This window comes from Daucus carota, chromosome 2 (genome assembly GCF_001625215.2).
Source record: "Daucus carota subsp. sativus chromosome 2, DH1 v3.0, whole genome shotgun sequence".
Taxonomy (NCBI): Eukaryota; Viridiplantae; Streptophyta; class Magnoliopsida; order Apiales; family Apiaceae; genus Daucus; species Daucus carota.
This window is the reverse complement of record NC_030382.2, coordinates 28,230,130-28,251,319: the sequence shown is the minus strand read 5'-3', so window position 1 is coordinate 28,251,319 and position 21,190 is coordinate 28,230,130. Positions and strand designations below refer to the sequence as shown.

At 33.5% G+C, this 21,190-nt stretch overlaps 2 protein-coding genes across 2 annotated transcripts; one reads left to right on the top strand and one right to left on the bottom strand.

The window, feature by feature from the left end:
- Positions 1–1,405: 1,405 nt before the first annotated feature.
- On the top strand, positions 1,406–4,095 carry LOC108206785 (transcription factor WRKY19). Its single transcript, XM_017377192.2, has 3 exons — positions 1,406–1,899; positions 1,985–2,101; positions 3,462–4,095. The coding sequence occupies exons 1-3, from the start codon at positions 1,607–1,609 to the stop codon at positions 4,066–4,068; spliced, it is 1,017 nt and encodes a 338-aa protein (XP_017232681.1). The 5' UTR covers positions 1,406–1,606; the 3' UTR covers positions 4,069–4,095.
- A 14,918-nt stretch (positions 4,096–19,013) lies between these two features.
- On the bottom strand, positions 19,014–20,761 carry LOC108209287 (hydroquinone glucosyltransferase). Its single transcript, XM_017380110.2, has one exon. It carries the CDS (start codon positions 20,540–20,542, stop codon positions 19,148–19,150), a length of 1,395 nt encoding a protein of 464 aa, XP_017235599.1. The 5' UTR covers positions 20,543–20,761; the 3' UTR covers positions 19,014–19,147.
- Positions 20,762–21,190: the final 429 nt, after the last annotated feature.

The window sequence follows — 21,190 nt, the reverse complement described above, 5'->3', positions numbered from 1 at the left end:
AACACAAAAACTAACAAAACACTCCAAAAGGAGAGACAAACCAAACACACTCCAAAAAGAGAGACACACAAACACCCAAAAAATTGGATTTTATTTAAAAAAATCAGCGAAAATGAAATAAACAAAGGGGTTGGGGCTTTCCACTAGAGAAGAAACCAGTGGAAGCCCCTCAACTAACTTGAAATAAGACGGCGGCTTTTCAAGCCTTAATTTTTGAGAGAGAGACATCAAGATAGTTTATTAATTTAATCAATTCATACAATTTATCAGATAAATAAATTGCTAGAAATAATTGAAAAAATAATTTATTTCATATAAAATTTTAATTTAGAAAAATTTCAAAATTTAAAAGTTATTTATTTATAAATTTTAAATACATGCAAAAAGTAAAATTGATATGTAATTATAGAGAAAGGATTGAGTAATACAAGTACAGATTTTTCGTTTATTTTATATCTTCTTTATCAACCATAAATCAAGGTTGTAAAAATCAAAAATCGGATCGACTCAATTTTGTTCTTAAAAAATGTGTACTTGGAATTTGGAGAGTACTCGCAATGAGTACTCGGACAGCTACTCGGATATTAATATTTTTTTCATTTTCTAAATTCATTTTCAATCAATTTTATTATACAAATTACAAGTGTTTAAACTTGAAATATAAGTATAACAGTTTTTTGTTATTAATACATTAACAGTAATTGAGTTCACAATTCAACTATATATTATCCTCTTGATACTATCTCACATGTTCGACTCCCGAAGGAGAGAATTTGTGATCATGGGGTAGCGGCTGCGAGTTCCTACGTTAAAATATATATATATATAGGGGCCGTTTGAGTGAGCTTAAAATAAATGTTTTTTGCTTAAAATAAAAAAGTGAAGTAGAAGTGAGAAACAAGTTAAAACTTATAAGTGATTAAACTGTTTGGGAAATAAGCAGAAGTCCTGAAACAAAAGTTAGTAATCCTAACTTCTTTTAAGTGCTTCTTGACTTTTTACACAAACGGTACAAATAAGTGCTTATAACTTATAAACCCCGAAGTCGGCTTATTGTGGTCAGCCAAACACCACCATAATACAAATAAGTTTTAAAAATTGCTACATCTATGTTCCTAGTTATTGTCCATATTTTACGAAAAAAAACCAAACCCAAGTTTGACTCGAGTACTTGGAGTCAAACTGAGTTTTGACTGATTTCTTATAAAATCGTGTTTGAATGCGAGTACTCAGAACTCGGATCAGATGGGGGGTTAAAAACGAATGCTTGGACGAGTACTCGGCCGAATTAACCAATTTTTAGAACACGGCCATAAATATAGCAAGTTCACTCGTGTTACATGCCCCATATAAAAACTATTTTAACTTTAATCCTTTGGGGAAGTTGCACTTGCTTTTTCCTAGCACTTTTCTTATATAAATCTTCTCTCTTTCCTCCCAACTTCAATAAAAATAATTCAAGTTCTCTCTTTATAGCTACTAAACTCCAGTCCCTTTCTTCCCCACCTCAGTTTAAACCCGGTTCTTTGCTAAAGCTCTTCTTCTACTCCTTACATGGTCCTTTCAGCTACCATTTAATCCTAAATCTCACCTTCAGAACATAAAGATGGCTGTAGACTACACTAAGCAGAAGGCTTTGATTAACATTGAGCTAACACAGGGTAGGGAGCTAGCTAATCAGCTCAAAAGCTACTTAGATGATCATAATACCGAAAAATCAGGGGAAATTTGTGAGGCTCTACTAGAAAAGATTTTATCTTCTTATGAAAAATCACTTGCAATGCTCAAGTCTGGTGCTACAAAATGTCAAGAACCAAAAGAGACTCCTCAATGCCTCAGCAGTGATAATCCAACAAGTCACACTTGTGATCAATCCCACCAAAATGCTCAAAAAAAGAGGTGAGTTTTGTCAACTTCACCAAAATAGTTGCAATTGCTTAAAATAAGACATGATCATAATGTTCCAAGAAAATTTAATTTGCAGAAAGGCATTGCCTCAATGGAGTAAAATAGCCCAAGTTTTAACACTGACAGAGCTTGATGATGGTTATAGTTGGAGAAAATATGGGCAGAAAGATATATTAGGAGCTACTTTTCCAAGGTGAGTTTAATGCTCAAAACAGTCCTACAGTAATTTTAGTAATTAATATTGCTCTTTTCATTAGGCCCGTGGGTGTTTCTGATTGTGGATATAACTTCCATATTCGGTTTTTGGTTAGAGCAGAGCTAAGATCTGCGTACGAATAGGGGAAGTAGTATCAGACACGATCCAAAACCCGAACCAATTTGCAACCTGATGATTTACTGAGACGAAATCCGAAAATGACCCGAAAAATCACCCGATTGACCCGAAATGAAACCCCAAATGATCTGAAATTTGAATTTCATTTCTAAAAATTTCGATTTTCAGTTTTATTCAATTTTAAGTGATTTTAGCTTGACCTTGAATCGACTTGATTACTGACACGAACATGACATGTAACCCGAAATAGCCACCCCTACGTACGAACAATGTCTGATGTGGTATTCTCTACCTAGATGATATTCATGATAAGTATATACTCAGAAATGTACGTAACAAAATTTATGAGGTATCAATAATGACATTGTGTTAAAAGGTAGGTGTATGTGCACAAGTGAGGACAAGACCCACTTGGTGTGAATTCATGAATATTCGTCTGCTTTAGCTTACTTTGATCCAAAAGTGTTTGTTTATAATTTCACTTTAGTTTAAGTTTCATGATAAATGTTAATTTAACCAATATAAGTTACTAGTTTAATTGCACTTCAAAGCGTGTATATTTTCATTATCTTGAAAAAGCTCCCTCAAGTTGACACATGCTGGTTCTTTTTGAAACAGCTTTTGCAATTTAAAACCAAGCCATGTGAGAAAAATATTGTCTTTTTGTAAGCTACTACTAGTATATCCTTTCGTTCACAAGAAGTTGTTAGCAAGTTTGTTGCCTCTTGCAAGGGGAAGCTTTGTTAGTGATGGTGGCACCACAGTACAACGAAATGTAGTGTTTTTTGAGGGACTATATGTACCAATCAAGGGTTGAATCTTATATGATAATGTCGGGGACCAGTCTAGCCTGAACCCGAGGGACGTATAATCAAATCATGGGGAACTACTAGGCCAGGGTGAGGGCTTGGGGGGACGGGTACTAAAAGTTTTTGGTTGTTCAAGGTTAATGACCTTGTGATCCATCATATTAAGAAGGATTTTGGGTTTCTTGGGAGCTGGAGGCGAACTCCAATCATAGTGTATATCCGCCCCTGATCGCGAACACATTCAGTTACATAGGATCTTTATAGACCTTTGAACAAGAATGTAATTAGTTTACTAAGCAAACACTATAATACTAACAAATTGCCGGACCAAAAATGTTACCATTGGAATTTCTATACTTTTACCTGCATTGTGCTCTTCTTCGCTAACAGATTGGGTTACATTTTTGCAGAGCTTACTATCGTTGCACTCATCGTCATACACAAGGATGTCTGGCAACAAAACAAGTCCAACAGTCAGATGAAGATCAGTCTGTCTTTCATATAACCTGCAAAGGAAGACACACTTGCAACCAAACGACCAAATCAAGTAATATGCCTGAGAAAAAGTCGGAAAAACAAAAGAAAGAAGAGTGCATAAGAGAAGCTGGAACTGAGAATGAAACAATGACACTGTTGTTCAATTGTGAAACTTCTAGCCTTAAAACAGAGAAACTGGAAGCAGTGCTTGAAAACTTTCCATCATTTTCTTTCCCTTCCACTGCAGTCGAAACGCCTGGTATGGAAAATTATATATTTTCTAGCTCTTTGTGGGAAAATGATTCACCAACTTATATATCGCAAGAAGCGTCAGAACCTGATTACTTCTCATTGTCGCCCTGCCATTTGAACGAATTCGGGGATTCCCAACATTTGCCACACTCGGAATCAGATTACATGGAAATGTTGTCAGTACCTAATTCAGTGAGCAATTCTCCTGTTGAGGATTTGGAAATTGTACTTGATAGGGCTGAGTTTGATCCTGATTTCCCTTTTGATCTTGTTGAATATTTTCACTAGCTAAATAAATATTAGAAGTTGGCTGTTTCCTGTTCTTGATCCCAGCCAGCATTGTCCAAATCAGAACTATAAACATAAGATGTCAGAGTTAGAAATTACTGACTGTTTTGGTGTCTGGACAAAAATTTAAGAGATTGGTGTCTGATCTAAAGACATTGGTGTATCACCATCGAGTACCAGATGACAAAATTTTTAGAAAGTATCAGGTCATTTTTTCACATAATTGCCGGATTCTTATTCTCGTAGTTAAAAATAATATTTTGAGTAAATTTCAAGAGTGTCACTTAATTTTATCCAATATTTTTTGAAGATGGAGAATCACAATTCTGCTAATTTTTAAAATCTAGCGACACTTTTAAAAATTGATATATATATTGGACACATTCCTGAGGTTCATTCTGATATTTTTAATAATTCAAAAAAATATTATTTTTGAGTATTGGATCACGACATGTGTAAATAAGTTGAAAAAATAGTTAAAATGATTTATAAATTGGTCGAGAAGGAGAAGTGTTTTCGTTTTGCTTTGAGTAACACGCATTTACAAGTTGTGAGCTGCTCATGTTCTTTGCTAGACGGGTTCGATGCTATGTTGTTCGTATGTTTAGCGAGGGGGATGGGCCTTCCCAACTCCTGTAGTTTTACCAAGTGGCATCTCTGCGCAGGTAATTTTTCGTCCTTTTTATATTAGTGAAAATATTAGAAATACCGATTTTAGATAATATTTTGAAATTTTACTGCTATGCAGTTGTAATTAATCGGAAGAACTTCCTTTCAAAAATCAAAAGCAGGCAGAGCTTGAGGCCCGATAATTTTTTTTTTTTTAGGATCAAGAGTTGGTAACACCAACCCAGGAACAAGAAACAGAATCACTCCTCAGCAGTGTGGACAACTGATCAGGGGATCAAACACCCAGTTAAGAAGCAAATTCTTCGAACAAGTTTGTTGAGCAACCCAGTGAGCAACACCATTACAAGATCAAGGCACAAAAAGGATTCTAATATGAAAAACAACCACTATTGATCTGATTTCTTCTATAAGAATCGCAGAATCCCATGGCAGTGCAGACTCAGTAGAACAGAAGCTATTCGTTGTTTCGCAATCTGATTCAATGCAAGCATTAAAAAGATGATGACGCCTTATGGTTAAATAAGCTTCACGGATAGCAATTAGCTCAGATTGTAAATGAGATGTGGCTGAAACACAACAACCTCTGCCATCTACAAGCTTTCCATCCGAATTTCTGCCAATAACCCCAATAGCTGCAGCGCCTCGTTTGAAAGCACCAACACAATTGAACTTCACCAAATTTACAGGGGGAGGAATCCACTGTAGTGAAGAATTGTCAACAGAGCTGCGAGACTATGGACAAGATACTTCTCACAAAGAAGAGTATTCTGATTAGGCAGAACAACTAGCCTTTAAAACTGAAATTGAACAGACCGGCACATTGTCATAAACAAGTTTATTTCTGGCCAACCAAATGGACCATCCAACAAAAATAAAATATGAAAGAATATGTATACGATCTCTTCTAGTCTCCAACTTCGAAATACGAGTTAACAAATATTATAGAATAGTATATGTGGAGGAGGAGGGAGGATGAAGCGCCAAGGGACAAGAAAACCAAATAGGCCGTGCCTACTGGCATTCAAAAAGCATATGTTCAACATTTTCAATGCTATCCGTACAGATTGGACAAAACAGAGAAGGAGAACATCGACGCTTGAAAAGATTTTCCCGAGTAGCTATGGCATTAGTACATATCCTCCACATAAATTTTTTTAGTTTAGGCTATGCAGAAATCGACCAAATGAGATTCCAAAACGATTACCAGGCACCAGAAATGCAGAAGCTTGATGAGAGGAGCAATCGAACTGGTGCAAACCATCCTCCCTCAATTTTAATGCTATATGATATCCAGACTTAACCATGTTATTACCTTTAGTATTATAATGCCATACTAGCCGATCATTAAGATCAGTAAGACTGAGAGGTACGAATTTAATATCTAAGATAGCCTCATCAAACATATAGTTCCTCAATTTACTAACATTCCATCTTCCGACAGTTATAAAATCAGAGACAAATGAATTAGAATTGAATGGACCTTTAGCATCTCGAACACAAAAACGAGGAGAATTTGGAATATTATATAACTTACTTGCCACCAACTCATTAGCATGCAGAAAAAACAAAGAGTCATCAGCAAAAAGAATATGAGATACCCTCTAAACAGTGACGCGTCATTTTGAGACCGTGAGTGAACCTTCTTGAATGGCATTCAAAAGTGATCGAGATAGAACATCTGAAACTAAGAAGAAAAGATAGGGAGAGATGAGATCTCCTTACCTGATACCTTTTTGAGGCTTTAAAGAACAATATTCTTCATCATTAATAAAAAAAACTCCAGCGATGTAGTGGAAATACATTGAAAAATCCAATTCTGCCACCTAGAATTAAACCATCTTACTCATAATAGCTAGCATAAAATCCCACTCCACACGATTATACGCCTTATTTAGGTCAAGTTTTATTGCCATTTCAGCAATTGAACCTTTCTTTTTGTGAGTTATATGATGAAAACTTTCATGCGCCACCACAATATTATCCTGAATTTGTCTGGTAGGTATAAATGCTGATTGTTGAGGAGTAATCAAAATTTTCATTATAGGCTTTAATCTATTAGCCAAAATCTTCGAAATTATTCGATAAATGAAGTTACAGAAGCTAATAGGCCAGAATTTACCAAAATTTTCAGGATTAGGCACCTTCGGAATAAGAACCACTTGAGTGATATTTAGTGATGGAGATAGAACACTGGTGGTAAAAAAATCCTAAACAACGAACAAACATGAGTGCACACAATATCCCAATACTTACGAAAAAAGAAACCCGGAAACTCATCTTTACCTGGTGCTTTTAGAGGACCAAGATGATTAACTGCTGCTAAAATTTCTGCATCAGACACTTCTTTACATAAAGATTTTTTTTTCCAAGCTCCTTTGATGATATTCATAACTCCCTGCTTATTCACAGTACGATTTTCTAATCAAACTTTTCCAATTAAACGTACCTCCGACGATTTTGGGTGCTGATTTCAGATAGATTCCATAATAGAGATATCAAGACAGACATGAAAGAAACTGATTTACTTTTAATAGAGTTGAAATTACCTTGATCAGCACAGTGGCATGGGCTCTTGAAAGAGAGAAAGCACCGACTCACGGGAGAAAACACCAACTCAGCGGAGAGACCCGAGGCCCGATATATAGAGTTGCAGCTTTGCAAGGTTATAGGTACTTTAGAGCAGCTGCAATGCCACCTGCTCCCTTTCTTTTTTTTTTTTTTATGTCAAATCATTCCGTCCAGGTGGAAAAACAGGGCACGATAAAACCATTTGTAACGATATCCCCGTTTATCACGCCTTTGTAACGTATTTTGAATATACTTTTCATACGGGATAAATGGTTCTTCACCTAAATAAGGTTGTGATAAATCATTTGTTGCATCATCATAAATTGGTAAAGGACCAAATTGAGTGGCATAAGTGTTTCTCTCATCTTCAACAATCATATTATGCATTATAATGCATGCTCTCATAATTTTTCCATGATCTGCTTTGCCCCAAAAACGTGCAGGACCACATACAATTGCGGAACGAGACTATAACACCTCAAAAGCTCATTCGACGTCTTTTCACTGGCTTTCTTGATATTTAGAAAATAATTTTCTTTTCTCTTACCTCTAGAGCACGACCTTCTAGCACATCATCAAATATTGGCGACCGTTCTAAAACATTTATGTCATTATTTGATCCAGCAACTCCAAAAATGCATGTCATATCCACAGATCAGATGAAGCAACCGCTTCCGGTATAATTGTTGCAACTCCTTTGTGACCACTCATAAACATTCCTTTCCAGGCTTTAGGACAATTTCTCCATTGCCAGTGCAATCAATCTATACTTCCCATCATACCAGGAAATCCGCGAGCCTCACCCATCTGTAATAGTCGTTGAACATCATCGGAGTTTGGCTTTCGCAAGTATTCACTTTCAAATATCATGATGATATTTGAGATAAAGTTTTTTAAGCACTCACTGCAGTACTCTCTCCAATACGAACGTAGTCATCAACATCAGCCGATATTCCATATCCTAACATACGCATTGCCGCATTACATTTCTGTAATGGTGATAAACCTTTTATTCCCACAGCATCGACCCTTTGTTGAAAGTATGGATCGATTTGACATTGCATTCATAATACGTAGAAAAACATGCCTTCCGATACGAAATATTCGTCGGAATGTTTGTTCAGTATATACCGAATTTGCTGAAAAGTAATCATTCTCTAGACGTTGATGCCCTGCTTCACGGTTTTTGAATATACTTTTTCGAGGCACAGATCTTGAGCTTATGATCATAAATTTCATGATAGTGTTCAAGACGACGATTATCTTCAGTATCGTCGAAGTAAAACTCATCAATAAAGTCTTCAGTTAAATTTTCTTGTGTTTGATCCATATTAAAGTGATTTCAAAGATCTGAGAAAGGTACTTTATATAGAAGGGAAAAGAGAATTTATTCAAACAGCTAGATTACAATGGCTAGATTACAAATAAATAAAAACAAACACTAGATTACAAATAAATAAATACAAAGACAAACTTCCAACGGCTAGATTACAAATAAATAAAAACAAACACTAGTTTCTTGCCATTATTTTCTCAAGCATTTTTGAATGAGCTTTCCGTTGAGCCTCATTCATCTTACTAGTATCAGCCAAAATGACTTGCAAATCCATCTCAGTTTGTTTTACTTCAATTTATTTTTATCGAGTCTCAATTTCTTTTTGCTTAGTGTTATTTAATGCTTCCATTAAGTTCAACTTTCTGTATGCACTTGCATTTAATGCTTCCAACTCCTCAGCTACGTCCGTTGTTTTTGCCTTCCATTTCCCCTTCCTTTTAGTTGCTTTCAATCCCATAGGAAGAACCGGAGATTCAACAACATTCTCTCTTGTTCGTGTATCGTTTTTTCCTGATGATGAGTAGGCTCCAGAAGACTTTAATTTAGTTCTTTTTGAACTATCAGTAGATGATGGAGTTCTCCACGTGGGTTGTCCATGAAGCTGAAAATAATATGATTCAAAGTTAGACTTTTGTATGAAGTGAATGAGCTGCATCAATTATGTTGCTCAAGTTTGAACCACTTCCGACTTGTTTCCGGGCCTTTTCAAAACACACTCCATATTTTGACCACCTTCGTTTATTCGTTGCCACCTTTTTCTTATAGCCACAACTCCTCTTTTGATGACACCGGGATTTTCTTCTGCACAAAATTGCTGAATTCGTTCCCAAAATGTAACAGCTTTTTGATAAGTACCGACCAGTACATCAATTGATACATTTAACCATGCGCTTATTAAGAGTTTATCTTCAACCCACTTCCACTTCCCAGTACTTTGTCGAACATCCTCGATTTCCACGTAATCATCATTAAGATCAATAAATTTTGCATTATTAAATGCAGGCACTTGTGAATGCGGGGAATTTTGAGTAGGTGATTGTTGGGTTTCAATTGTGGATTGAAAATGGAGGAAATGGAAATTGATAAGGAGAATTTTGAGGATACAAAAAAGGAAATTAAGAATTTACGAATTGTAGAAATTGATATTGAGAATTCGGAATTTGTTAATTGAAATCAAATTTTGTGTGTTTGGAAAAAAAGGATTTGGATATGGATATGGAAATTGAGGGTTTGAATTTTGAGAATTTGTAGGAGGAGTTTTATTTGGATTCATCTTTTGATCTAATTATTTGGAGAAATAGAGAGTATGAATAATAAGAGTGTGAAAATTTGTATATATGGGGGTACAAATATTACCGTTACCAACATTTACCTTACAAAATATTAACATTACAATTTATAACGTTAGACTACTTTATGAACATTATACTACTTTTATGTACATATCAACTTTTTTCAGTTTGACAAAAATATATTAATAAAACAATTAAAAAATGAGCAAATGGCTGTGGCCAGTACAGAGGTCACGCCCTCTTTATTTTCCAAATGCTCCAATGTTGTGTCAAGTGAAAAGTTGAAGGTCGTGACCATTTTGAGTGTCCCACGACACCAAGCGGCCTGCATTGCAACTGCTCTTAGAAGCCCAGACCTTCTGGGGTGTCAAAATCAGCACAAATAACAGTAAAAAAAATTAGAAGACTTGTCGAAACAAAATCTAATTCTTAAACTTTATGATAATACAAATAAAATAAAATCGATCTTGGAATTTGACACATGTCATCATACTCTTGACAAGTTGCAAATCGAGCATAAGATTTTTATAAACGGATTTTCTAGTCTGTTCTCATGATCTCTAAACATAAGTAATGAAAGTCAAACTGAAGATCAAATCCAGGTGGCATAGTCAAGCAAATACGGAGGGAAAGTCAGTTAGGATAAGGAGTTTGTTACAAGCTTGTCACCTTTGTATATATAAACACATAACTCTGGATATTAGTTGTAGTTCTTCTCATCTCTTCTCTATTTCATATTTTATTCATATATTGGGCTCCACTATAACAAAAGAGATGGAAAGATGGAGGTGAGTTGGAGGGAAGGATTTTTTTTTATTGTGAAAAAATAAGTTAGGAGCAATGTGGTGGCTCTTAACTTTGAGGAGAGAGGAGAGAGAAACAAGAGGCTCTTAGTGATTTAAGAGCCACATAAGAGTCTCTTGGAGCAACATTTTTCTCTCCCTTCTCAAATCTCAAGTTAAGAGCCTCTTGGAGATGCTCTAATGTATTCTTATGAACACAAACTAAGTAAAAAATATTTTTTAATGTATACTTTTGGACACACATTAAAAAGACTCTTTAATACCAAAAAGGCACTAGTTGATGATGTTGAGGTGACTTTTGAAAAGACAATGTTAATATGTAATACTTGCCAGCAACATTAGCATAATTCAAGGACATGTAATGTTTTAAAACCAACACCAAACTGAGCTAGGTCAAACATAGATCAAGGAACTTCAAAAAAAAGACCAAGATACTTCAATGAAGATAATAATAAGGCCTACTTAATATGAAAATACAGAGAAACAAAGAAGTGATGATGATAAAAAATGAAAGGCTTAATGACCTTTTAGCCCTTGAAGTTTGGGTGGAAGTTCCGATGCGGCCTCGAAGTTTAAAAACGTTCCTTTCGACCCTCAAAGTATCTTTGTCATACCTTTCAGCCCTTATGGCGTATACCGGTATATAACGGGGAGGACAAAGTTGACATTTCACACGTGGGGGTTAAAAGAGGCATTAAACATTAAGGGTTAAAAGGAACATCTAATGTATTTTAATGTATTCTTTATGAGTTAAAATAAACGAGATGTATACTTTAAGGGTTAAAAGGAACCCCAAACTTTATCCCGAATATGAATTGTCAAGTTTATCCCCCGATTTATACCGGTATTTGCAAAAAGGGCTAAAAGGTACGACAAAGATATTTTGAGGGTCGAAAGGTACGTTTTTAAACTTCGAGGCCGCATCGGAACTTCCACCCATACTTCGAGGGCTAAAAGGTCATTAAGCCTAAAAGATGTAATTTCAAAGAAGGGGCTGGCAACATCATTGCATAAAAGTAACTTAGCAAACAATGATATACATATTACTTGTTCTTGACTTATAATTTACGTATGATTTGAAAAACTTATGAATTGTGTATGATCTTGTGATTTCTTTTGATGTATGTTTCTTTGAAATGGCCAAATCAACATGAGATTGTGATTATAAACTTTATTTTGAACAAGCTTTTTTAAATTCCCTTGGAAATTGTCAAAGATACCTAATTACATAAATTATTTTCGGAAATACGGTGCAAGCTCATTTGCAATCATTTCTACCAGAAAGGGCGTTGCAACCTCATTTGTAATTTTGATCATATTTTACAAATAATTTTGAAAAATGAATATTTTTACAGATTTTCCTATTATTTATCTATGATACTTTATTCTAGTTCGACAATGTTCCTTTTTAACATTAAATGTGATTGTTATGTAGCACTATGGTTGTATTATATTCTCAAATATGTAAGAAATCTAATTATCATTAAAGATAACATGAAATTACTTTTGAATTATATAATATTCTACATCCCTGATCAACGTACATTGCCATCATTCTTCTACATTGACATCGTTTCAATTGAGCTGAACCCAAAAAGTGAAAACACACAACAACAATAAAACACAAAACAATCTTTGATTGCTATTTTGCTTTTCGAATTTTTCAATTCTTATGAGTAGTCTTGTCATGTTTTCACCGAGTCAATCTCTATTTCGAAAGTCAAGCTCTGCCACAACCTACGTAAAATAGATGTAAACACCTGATGCCACATGTTAAGAAACTTTTTCTCAAATTAGTTTAATATTTCTCTAACTGCTTTGGTGTCTACAAAAACACTAATGATTCATCTTTGAAAAAGAAAACGAAATGAAAAGGTTTAGATTTGATTTTCAGATTAAATTAATTTTAGGTTCAATTATGAGAATTTAACACGCGCGCGCGCGCACACATACATACACACACTATATACAAAAATGAGAGTTGTCGGGCTCATGCTTTTACTTTTACTCCTCCCTCGCCAAATATTGTAGACGCCTTATACTTTTTACTAGAATAATGTAAAGCTTGTAATGTAACACTCCGTATTGATTAGAATGAATTGTTGAGGTCTTATAAGTTCAAGTCAACAACTAATGTATATCAAAATCACTATCAGTCTTAGATTAATTAATATGTGGTGGGTCGTTGATACATTCATGTCATTTCAGTTGTGGGTTTGAAATGTGTTAAAAAGCTATCACAATCCGATTAGGTCAGAAGTACAGAGACACTACTCGAGTCTTGTACGTTTTGCATGTGATTTCGATGAGGACGTCAACACAACACAATAAGGTGTGGTGTTTGTAAAATCCCACATAGATTAAAATGAGAATGTTAAATGCATTATAAGCACAAAACAACGATTAATGTATATCAAAATTATTAATTCTTTTGAACTAACCGGTGATTGATCATTCATTTAGTATGTATGTCAGTTGTGGGTTAGGATGTCATACCTAAAGTGTGGTGAGAAAGTATCACTAATTACTTGATTATTATTTTTTTCAGCTATTAAAGGAAAATTGCTTAATTTCATGTACATATATAGAGGCCATTTGACTTAACTTAAAATAAGTGGCTTATTACTTAAAGTAAAGAAGAAGATTATAAGTGATAAGTGAACTTGACTTATAAGTTTTTTAAAGTGTGTGGATAACTTTTATTTGTAACTTAATTAAGTGTTTGATAATTTAAATTTATAAATTAAAAAAACTCAGATGATTAAAATACAAGAAATTTATCAATAACTAAATTTTAATAGTTTATTACATATTAAAATTTTAAAAACTTCACAATAAAATGCAAATGACTAAAAAAATCAAAAAAAATTTAGCACTTATGACTTCTAACTTCTATACTTAAAAATCTAAAAGAAGCACTTTTACTTTTTTTATCAAATACTGCGTAAAAAATAGAAGCAGTCTAAAGTAATATAAGAAGTCCAGAACTACTTAAAAGAAGCAGTCTATTAATTATTAAAAAAATAAGAACATAGTTTAGAAACAAACTTGTACCACGATATACTACCATGAAAACGGGCCGGGCTCGGACACGGTTCAAGTATCCCTTGCATGTACAATCTTCAAGACTTAAAACTTGCGAGGATTAAATTTGTGCGTCTATAGATGTTACATTCTTTTTTAATATATACCGGCGGGTGAATATATAATTCATAATTTATTATTTGTAATTTGAATTTTAAAATTATCTTAGTATATTAGTATAATTGGAACATCTATTTATAAGTATTTTTTAGTATTAATATATGTTATTAATAGTAGTTTTATTTTTTTCAACTAATTATATTTAAAAAGATAATGATAAAATTTTTGTCTTGTAATACATGATGAGTGTTTTTAATATTTGAAATTGTTTAATAAATAAAGAGTAATAGACCTACATATGTTGTACACTTCTAATTGTATAAAGAGAGTACTAAACCAAACCAAAAATTTATACGACTACAGATTATACCCATGTTGACTTATTATAGTATATATATATACTAGCTTTTAACCCGTGCTAAGTACAGACGATTATATAATTTTTTATTTATTATTTATAATTTTAATTTTAATATTATCTTAGTATTTTAGTATTAATGAATTGGATTTAATTAAATTTTATGAATTAACTAATTATATTTTTTCACGAAAATTTAGATTTTACAATTTATTATCTATTTATAAATATTTTTCTAATATTCATATGTGATAATATATTATTCAATTAATTTTAAATCAAATTTTTAATATTTCACATATTTTTATATGTATGGAAAGAAATATTTGTCGTGTAACATATGAGAGTTAGAATATGTGATAAATACACGATTTTGAATATCTTTCTTCAAAAAGTAACATATGTCTCTAATTGTTCATATTTATTTTAAAAAAGATATTCAAAATTGTATATTTATAATTTTATTTTCAACGTCATTATAATTTTTTGTATGAAATATTTTAAGATAATGTATGAAAATTTGATAAAATATTGTTGAAAAATTAATTATGTTATCTTTTGATAAAGTTTTTGTCTTGTAATACAAGATTAGTATTTTTAGTATTGGAAATTGTTTAATGATAGAAGAGTAATAGACATCCATATATGTTATAGACTTCCAGTTATATACAAAAGAGTACCAAACCAAAAAGAACACGGCCAAACCAAAATTTTGTACGACTACAAATTATACCCATGTTTACTTATTATAGTATACTAGCCTTTAACCCGTGCGAAGCACGGGCGGGTATAGAATTCGTAATTTATTAATTATAATTTAAATTTTAACATAATCTTATTAGTATTTTAGTATTAATGAATTAGATTTTAATCAGATTATATTTACCAACTGATTACATTTTTTGGACGATTACGAATTATATCAATATCGGTTTATTATAATATAGTATATAAATAATATATAAATTATATTTAAAAGAATAATGGTGGAGTTTTTATCTTGTATGACATCACAAGTGTTTGTAATTTAAACGGTATAAAACTCTTTAATATTGTAAGAGTAAGAGAAGTCTACGCGTGACCGACTTGTAGTTATAAAACAGATGACCAAACCAAAATTTTGTACGACTACAAATTAAACCTATGTTGGCTTAATCTTATTAATATTTTAGTATTAATGAATTAGATTTTAACCAGATTTTATTTATCAACTGATTACATTTTTTGGACGATTACGAATTATACCAATATCGGTTTATTATAATATAGTATATAATTAATATATAAATTATATTTAAAAGAATAACGGTGGAGTTTTTATCTTGTATGACATCACAAGTGTTTGTAATTTAAACGGTATAAAACTCTTTAATATTGTAAGAGTAAGAGAAGTCTACGCGTGACCGACTTGTAGTTATAAAACAGATGACCAAACCAAAATTTTGTACGACTACAAATTAAACGTATGTTGGCTTATTATATTATAGTATAGATTATAGATATATAGTATAGATGTCGTGCTGTAAGTAGGGCTGTTAATGAAACGAATATTTAATGAAATATTTGGTATTCGAATTCGTTTAGTATTATTCGTGTTCGTTTATTAACTAATACAAATACGAATTTAAATCTTAAAAAATATTCGGTTCATTAACAAATACAAATTCAAATAGATAAATATTGTATTCACTATTCGCTTAATTATTCGGAAATTAAATATCATATATATATATATATATATATATATTATTTTATATTATATGAAAAAATATTTTCTTTCTTATTTAATAGGATTATGGATTATTTTGGGATCAGATATTAAATTAAACAAGCCAGTCCATATACTAAAAGGTTGAGCCAGTGGAAGTTCTGTTGTATGATATTGGAATTAATTAAGGTGTATTAAACTTTACATGTTGGTTGTAATTTGAATTTTATTTTCTTTGAATTAGATGATTGTAGTCTGTATAATTAGTAATTTATGGTTTGTTTGAATTGGTGAAGCACGAGAGTTTATAACTTTTGTCACGGGCTAGCACTTCAGTTATTTAGTTTCATTTTGTTTTAAATGAGTACCTTAAATGAATACGAATAGTTCGTGAATCTAACCGAGTCCGAATACGAAAACAAATAATTATTCGGATAATAAACGAATACAAATCCGAATATATGTATTTAAACCGAATACAAATATGAAAATTAAGATATTCGTTTCAAATTCGTTCCGTTAACGGCCTTAGCTGTAAGTGGCAACAGGTACATAATAAAACTATAATAACAAAATAAGGAGGGGGAGGGACAGGGTGATGGCATGCTTTGATAAGGCTCTTGCAAGCAAACGCTAAATTCTACGCTGCAATAAGCAAAGTGTAGTAAACAATTTCGAGACGAAAAGAAAGATGGAGGTTTCATATCATATGTTGACAACTGACTAGGGTTCTTTACCATTATCTGCTACTCCCTCCGTCCCCTGAGTAGTATACATTGGGGGACGAGGACGCGGCACTGACTTTAATGCTCTTGTAAAATGTAATTGTGTAATTTATTTTTAAAATTTTCTTTTTCTGAATTAAAGTTTGGATGTTATATTTTTATTCAGAAAAAGAAAATCTCAAAAATAAGTTATAGAACTATATTTTAAAAGAGCATTGAAATGCGTGTCGAGCAGTTGAAAAGAAACGTATACAATCAAATGGGACAGAGGGAGTACATTACTTATAGAGAAATCTTATGATACTGATTGCTCCTCTTTATAAAGATATCATAGAAAAGATTGGTAGGACAATCTTTGACAAAAATAAATTTAAAAATTTATATTATAAAACTCCTTTAATATCTTTGACATAATATAAGAATTATATAAAATTTGTTAAACCCGTCATATGCTGTGCATATTATTTAGATTTCTAATAATTACAAATAAAATATATTATTTTTAATATGATATAAAATTTCACTACAGAACTGTAGAGGTTTGATTAAAATTTTAAGCAAAAGATAAATGTGATTACATGGGTAGCGAATTTTTTTTACATATTTTCTAAAAAATTTGTCGATGATTTCCAATTTTAGGCAAAAAATTTAGTGGATTAAAAAGATGTTCTCATGTCATATCTATACATAACTTAGAAAATTAATTTTATAATTCTTATAATTCTCATAATTATATAAATAAATAACCAGGAACCAAATAAAATATAGTACCAATATATAGTTTACAAAACTGCTTAATGCTTATTCTTAATTTATTAAAGCATCTCCAACCATATATACAAACCCCTTAGCTAAAATGTGAGTTGTCATTCCAAATATAAAAAATTTAGCCAACCCGTTGAAAAAATCATACTTCAACCACAGTGAACCTGTTATCTATAATTTTAACAAACCTCCTATGGATATTTGTCGAACCTCTACAGGTGTGTAATAAATCTGTAGGATGATTGCACATCATTTATTATCATATTAAACTGATATATTCTATTTTAACGAACTAAAATATTAATAACATTCTATTTTTAAATTATAGCCAACCAATATAGTTAATACCATTGAAGTACAATGTCTTATAGGTTCAGCAAATTTTACATAATGTCTTACAGGTTCAATTTAGCCAATGATTATAATTAATGCCGTTGGAGATGCTCTTATACGCCAAAGAGAACATACTCCCTCCGTCCCGGTCATTTCTATACAGTTTCCTTTTTGAGATGTCCCATCATTTCTATACATTCCCAAAATAGCAACTTTTAATAATGTAAAACACTATTACATCAACTACTTTGTTCCACTATCTTCATTTTATAATAATATAAACACTATTACACCCACTACTTTTCTCCACTATCACAAATCTATAATTAAATATAAATGGGGCCCGCCACCTACCCACTTTTCATCTAACTTTACTCATTTTTTACACTTTTTCTTGGTCTCCGTATCCACACCAAATGTATATAACCTACTGGGACGGAGGGAGTACGAAGCTAGTGAGGTGTACACCGAAACATACACATGTCAGAAGTCCAACCCAAATTATTACAGTATATTCTTATGTCAGAAGAAAAACGCGCAACCTTTTTCTTACTTGCCAGATTAGAGTAGCTGGTTTGTGGAAAATTTCAGGTATTTACTATTGTAGTAAGGAAACTACACGTCAAGGACTAAAAAGAAAATAAAAATTGTAGAGAGCTAGATGAAACTAGCATACGTCCGGCACGAAAAATGTTGGATATGAAAATTTTTGAAATGGAAATTTTTGAAATGGGGATAATTTTCCGCTAAATGATACCGATCATCATGTATATGCATTAAAATTTTAGAATTACGTTGTTGAGCGTTTTTATTCGTTTACCGAATTCTTAAGTTGTTGAGCGTTTTTCTTCGTTTACCGAATTCATGCCAGTAACATACGCATGATCACCATGTATATGTATTAAAAATTTAGAATTAAGTTGTTGAGCGTTTTTTTCCGTTTACCGAATTCTTAAGTTGTTTGAGCGTTTTTCTTCGTTTACCCAATTCATGCCGGTAACATACGGAAGTCGAACCCAAATTAGTATATTTGATGAGAGGATGATGTTTGATATAAACCAAAATGACTCTGGCTCTAATGCAAGTCACCTAACGCCAATAAGTCCATAGTGGGCAACCATTTTGTTGTGATAAAACAAAACTGTATGGTAGTTGAGTCTCCTCCTTTCTCTGATTTTCTTATTTCGCAATCAGGTGGAGACACTACCCATATCATCTCACCCACTCACCACTCTTATCATATTGGTATACACAATTTCAGCAGTAAAAACGAAGCAAAAAGCTGAAAATCATGCAGTTGCTGTGCACTCTGTAACCAAATTACATAAATATAAGCACTTACAAATGTTTCATGTATAACAAAAGGAAAACAAACAAGGAAACTAAAATATAATGACAGAAACAGAGAAAAGGAGCCTTAACTAGTCCATTTGCTAGCTATCTGAGCTATTGCTTTTGTTGATGATCCTTCATCACTAAGAGCCCTGGAAGCTGCCTCTTTCAGGTCTCTCATTCGGGTTCGGAGACGCTTTCCTTCCTCGCCTTCCATTAGGTGCTTAACAACCGTTGCAATTTCCACACGCTCCACCAGGCCATTTTCGCCAACTTGAGGCCTCAATGCAACTTTAAGGCCTTGAGTGAGCATTACAGCATTCATCTTCTGTTCTGCATAGAGCGGCCACGCGATCAGGGGAACGCCACTCACTACGCTCTCCAGAATCGAGTTCCAGCCGCAATGAGTCATGAAGCCACCTGTCGAGCCATGGCTCAGAATTTGGGCTTGAGGGGCCCAATTAGGCACCACAAAACCTTGGCCTTTTGTCCTCTGAACGAATCCTTCTGGCAAAAAATCAATAGGGTTGTTTTTGCTGCGGATGCCGAAGAAAGTTGCATTAGCACTCTCATCATTCGGAGTTCTGACAATCCATAAGAACCTCTGCTCACTCATTTCCAAGCCCAAGGCCAGCTCAGTGATCTGCTTGGATGACAGAGTCCCTCCACTCCCGAAAGAAATGAACAAGACCGAGCCGCGGGGCTGATCCTCCAACCACCTCATACAATCCAACCTATCAGCAGCACTGCTTGAATGATCCATTTGTACAAGAGGTCCTACAGGGTAAATTGGTGGGCTGCCCAACTCTTGTAAAGCTTTAATAGCTCCTTCCTCCAAGTCCTCAAAGCTATTCACCATTATACCATGAGCCAATCTGTAATTTTTTGTATGATGAAGCACCCACTTATATGCATCATTCTTCCTGTCCTGAACAGGGTCAAGTAGATCCTCTCCATCGATGGGTATACAACCAGGAATCTGGACTGGGGCAGGCAAGTCCCTGTACTCGCAAGACGTTTCAGCATCAAGCTTAGGCAAGTAAAGAAACAATGACAAAGCCATAGCATTTGTGGGGTAAAAAATGTAAGGTTGTAACTTAAATTCAAGAGCTATATCAAGTGCATCAGTCGCGAAAAGATCAACCACCAAAGTAACCAACTTCTTGGTAGCCATCATCGACTTAAGCACATCACGAAGCGAAGGCAGAGATCTTGATATCATGATCGACATACGTGTTTCGGCCTTAACATCCTCTGACAAATCATCCAATTTAAGTTGAGGAAGAACAACATAGTCCAAACCACTAGGAAGTGTGTCAAGAAATATCTTTTGAGCTTCGGAAAGAGGTTCTCCAATAGGAATGATAAAAGTTGCCGTAAATTTGTGAAGACTAGTGAACCTTTTGGCAAATTGAACTAGAGGAATGAGATGACCCATTCCAGGAGTGGGGAAAATAGCAATATGAGGTGTGGTTTCCATGGGAGCAGAACTGAGAAGCAGGAAAAAAGAGTAGAGTTAGATAAATGAGAAACTGAGGCTGTATGTTTGTGCAGACAAAATACAAGTATAAATAATGTGAAGGGGGTTGAATAGATGAAACTGATGGAGAGAATTCTAGATAGGTTAAGTGAGCACACATAAGTGGTGATGTATGGATGATAGATGAGGAATCAATTTAGCACAGTAGTCTCTCCACCTGGTGTGGTGATGTCAAAACAACCATAAGCCTTATGTCACCATTTCTAAAGGCAGTAATGAGTGAGTAATCACTATTTCTTGCCTCCTACAAGTAACTACCAATGCTCTGCGAGCACGATTGATTAGCCCAGTGGTGGGTTTATCCTCTGTTGTCCTGGGACAGTCGGGTTCGACTCGGGCTCACCCCGAGAAGTATTTGAACAGATACTCATCTGTAAGGCACATAGCCTAAATTGTCAGAAAACTACCTATGCTCTGTATTATTTCGTGCATTTTAAGCATTAAAAACACACAAGATTCTGCAATTCCACATACATTTCCGCACATAAAGGTCTGAATATATGCTCTGAACATTGTTAAAAAGTAAAAGAATTTATGTGAATTAAAGAAGAACATTATTAGCACTAAAAACACATACATTCTCGGCGC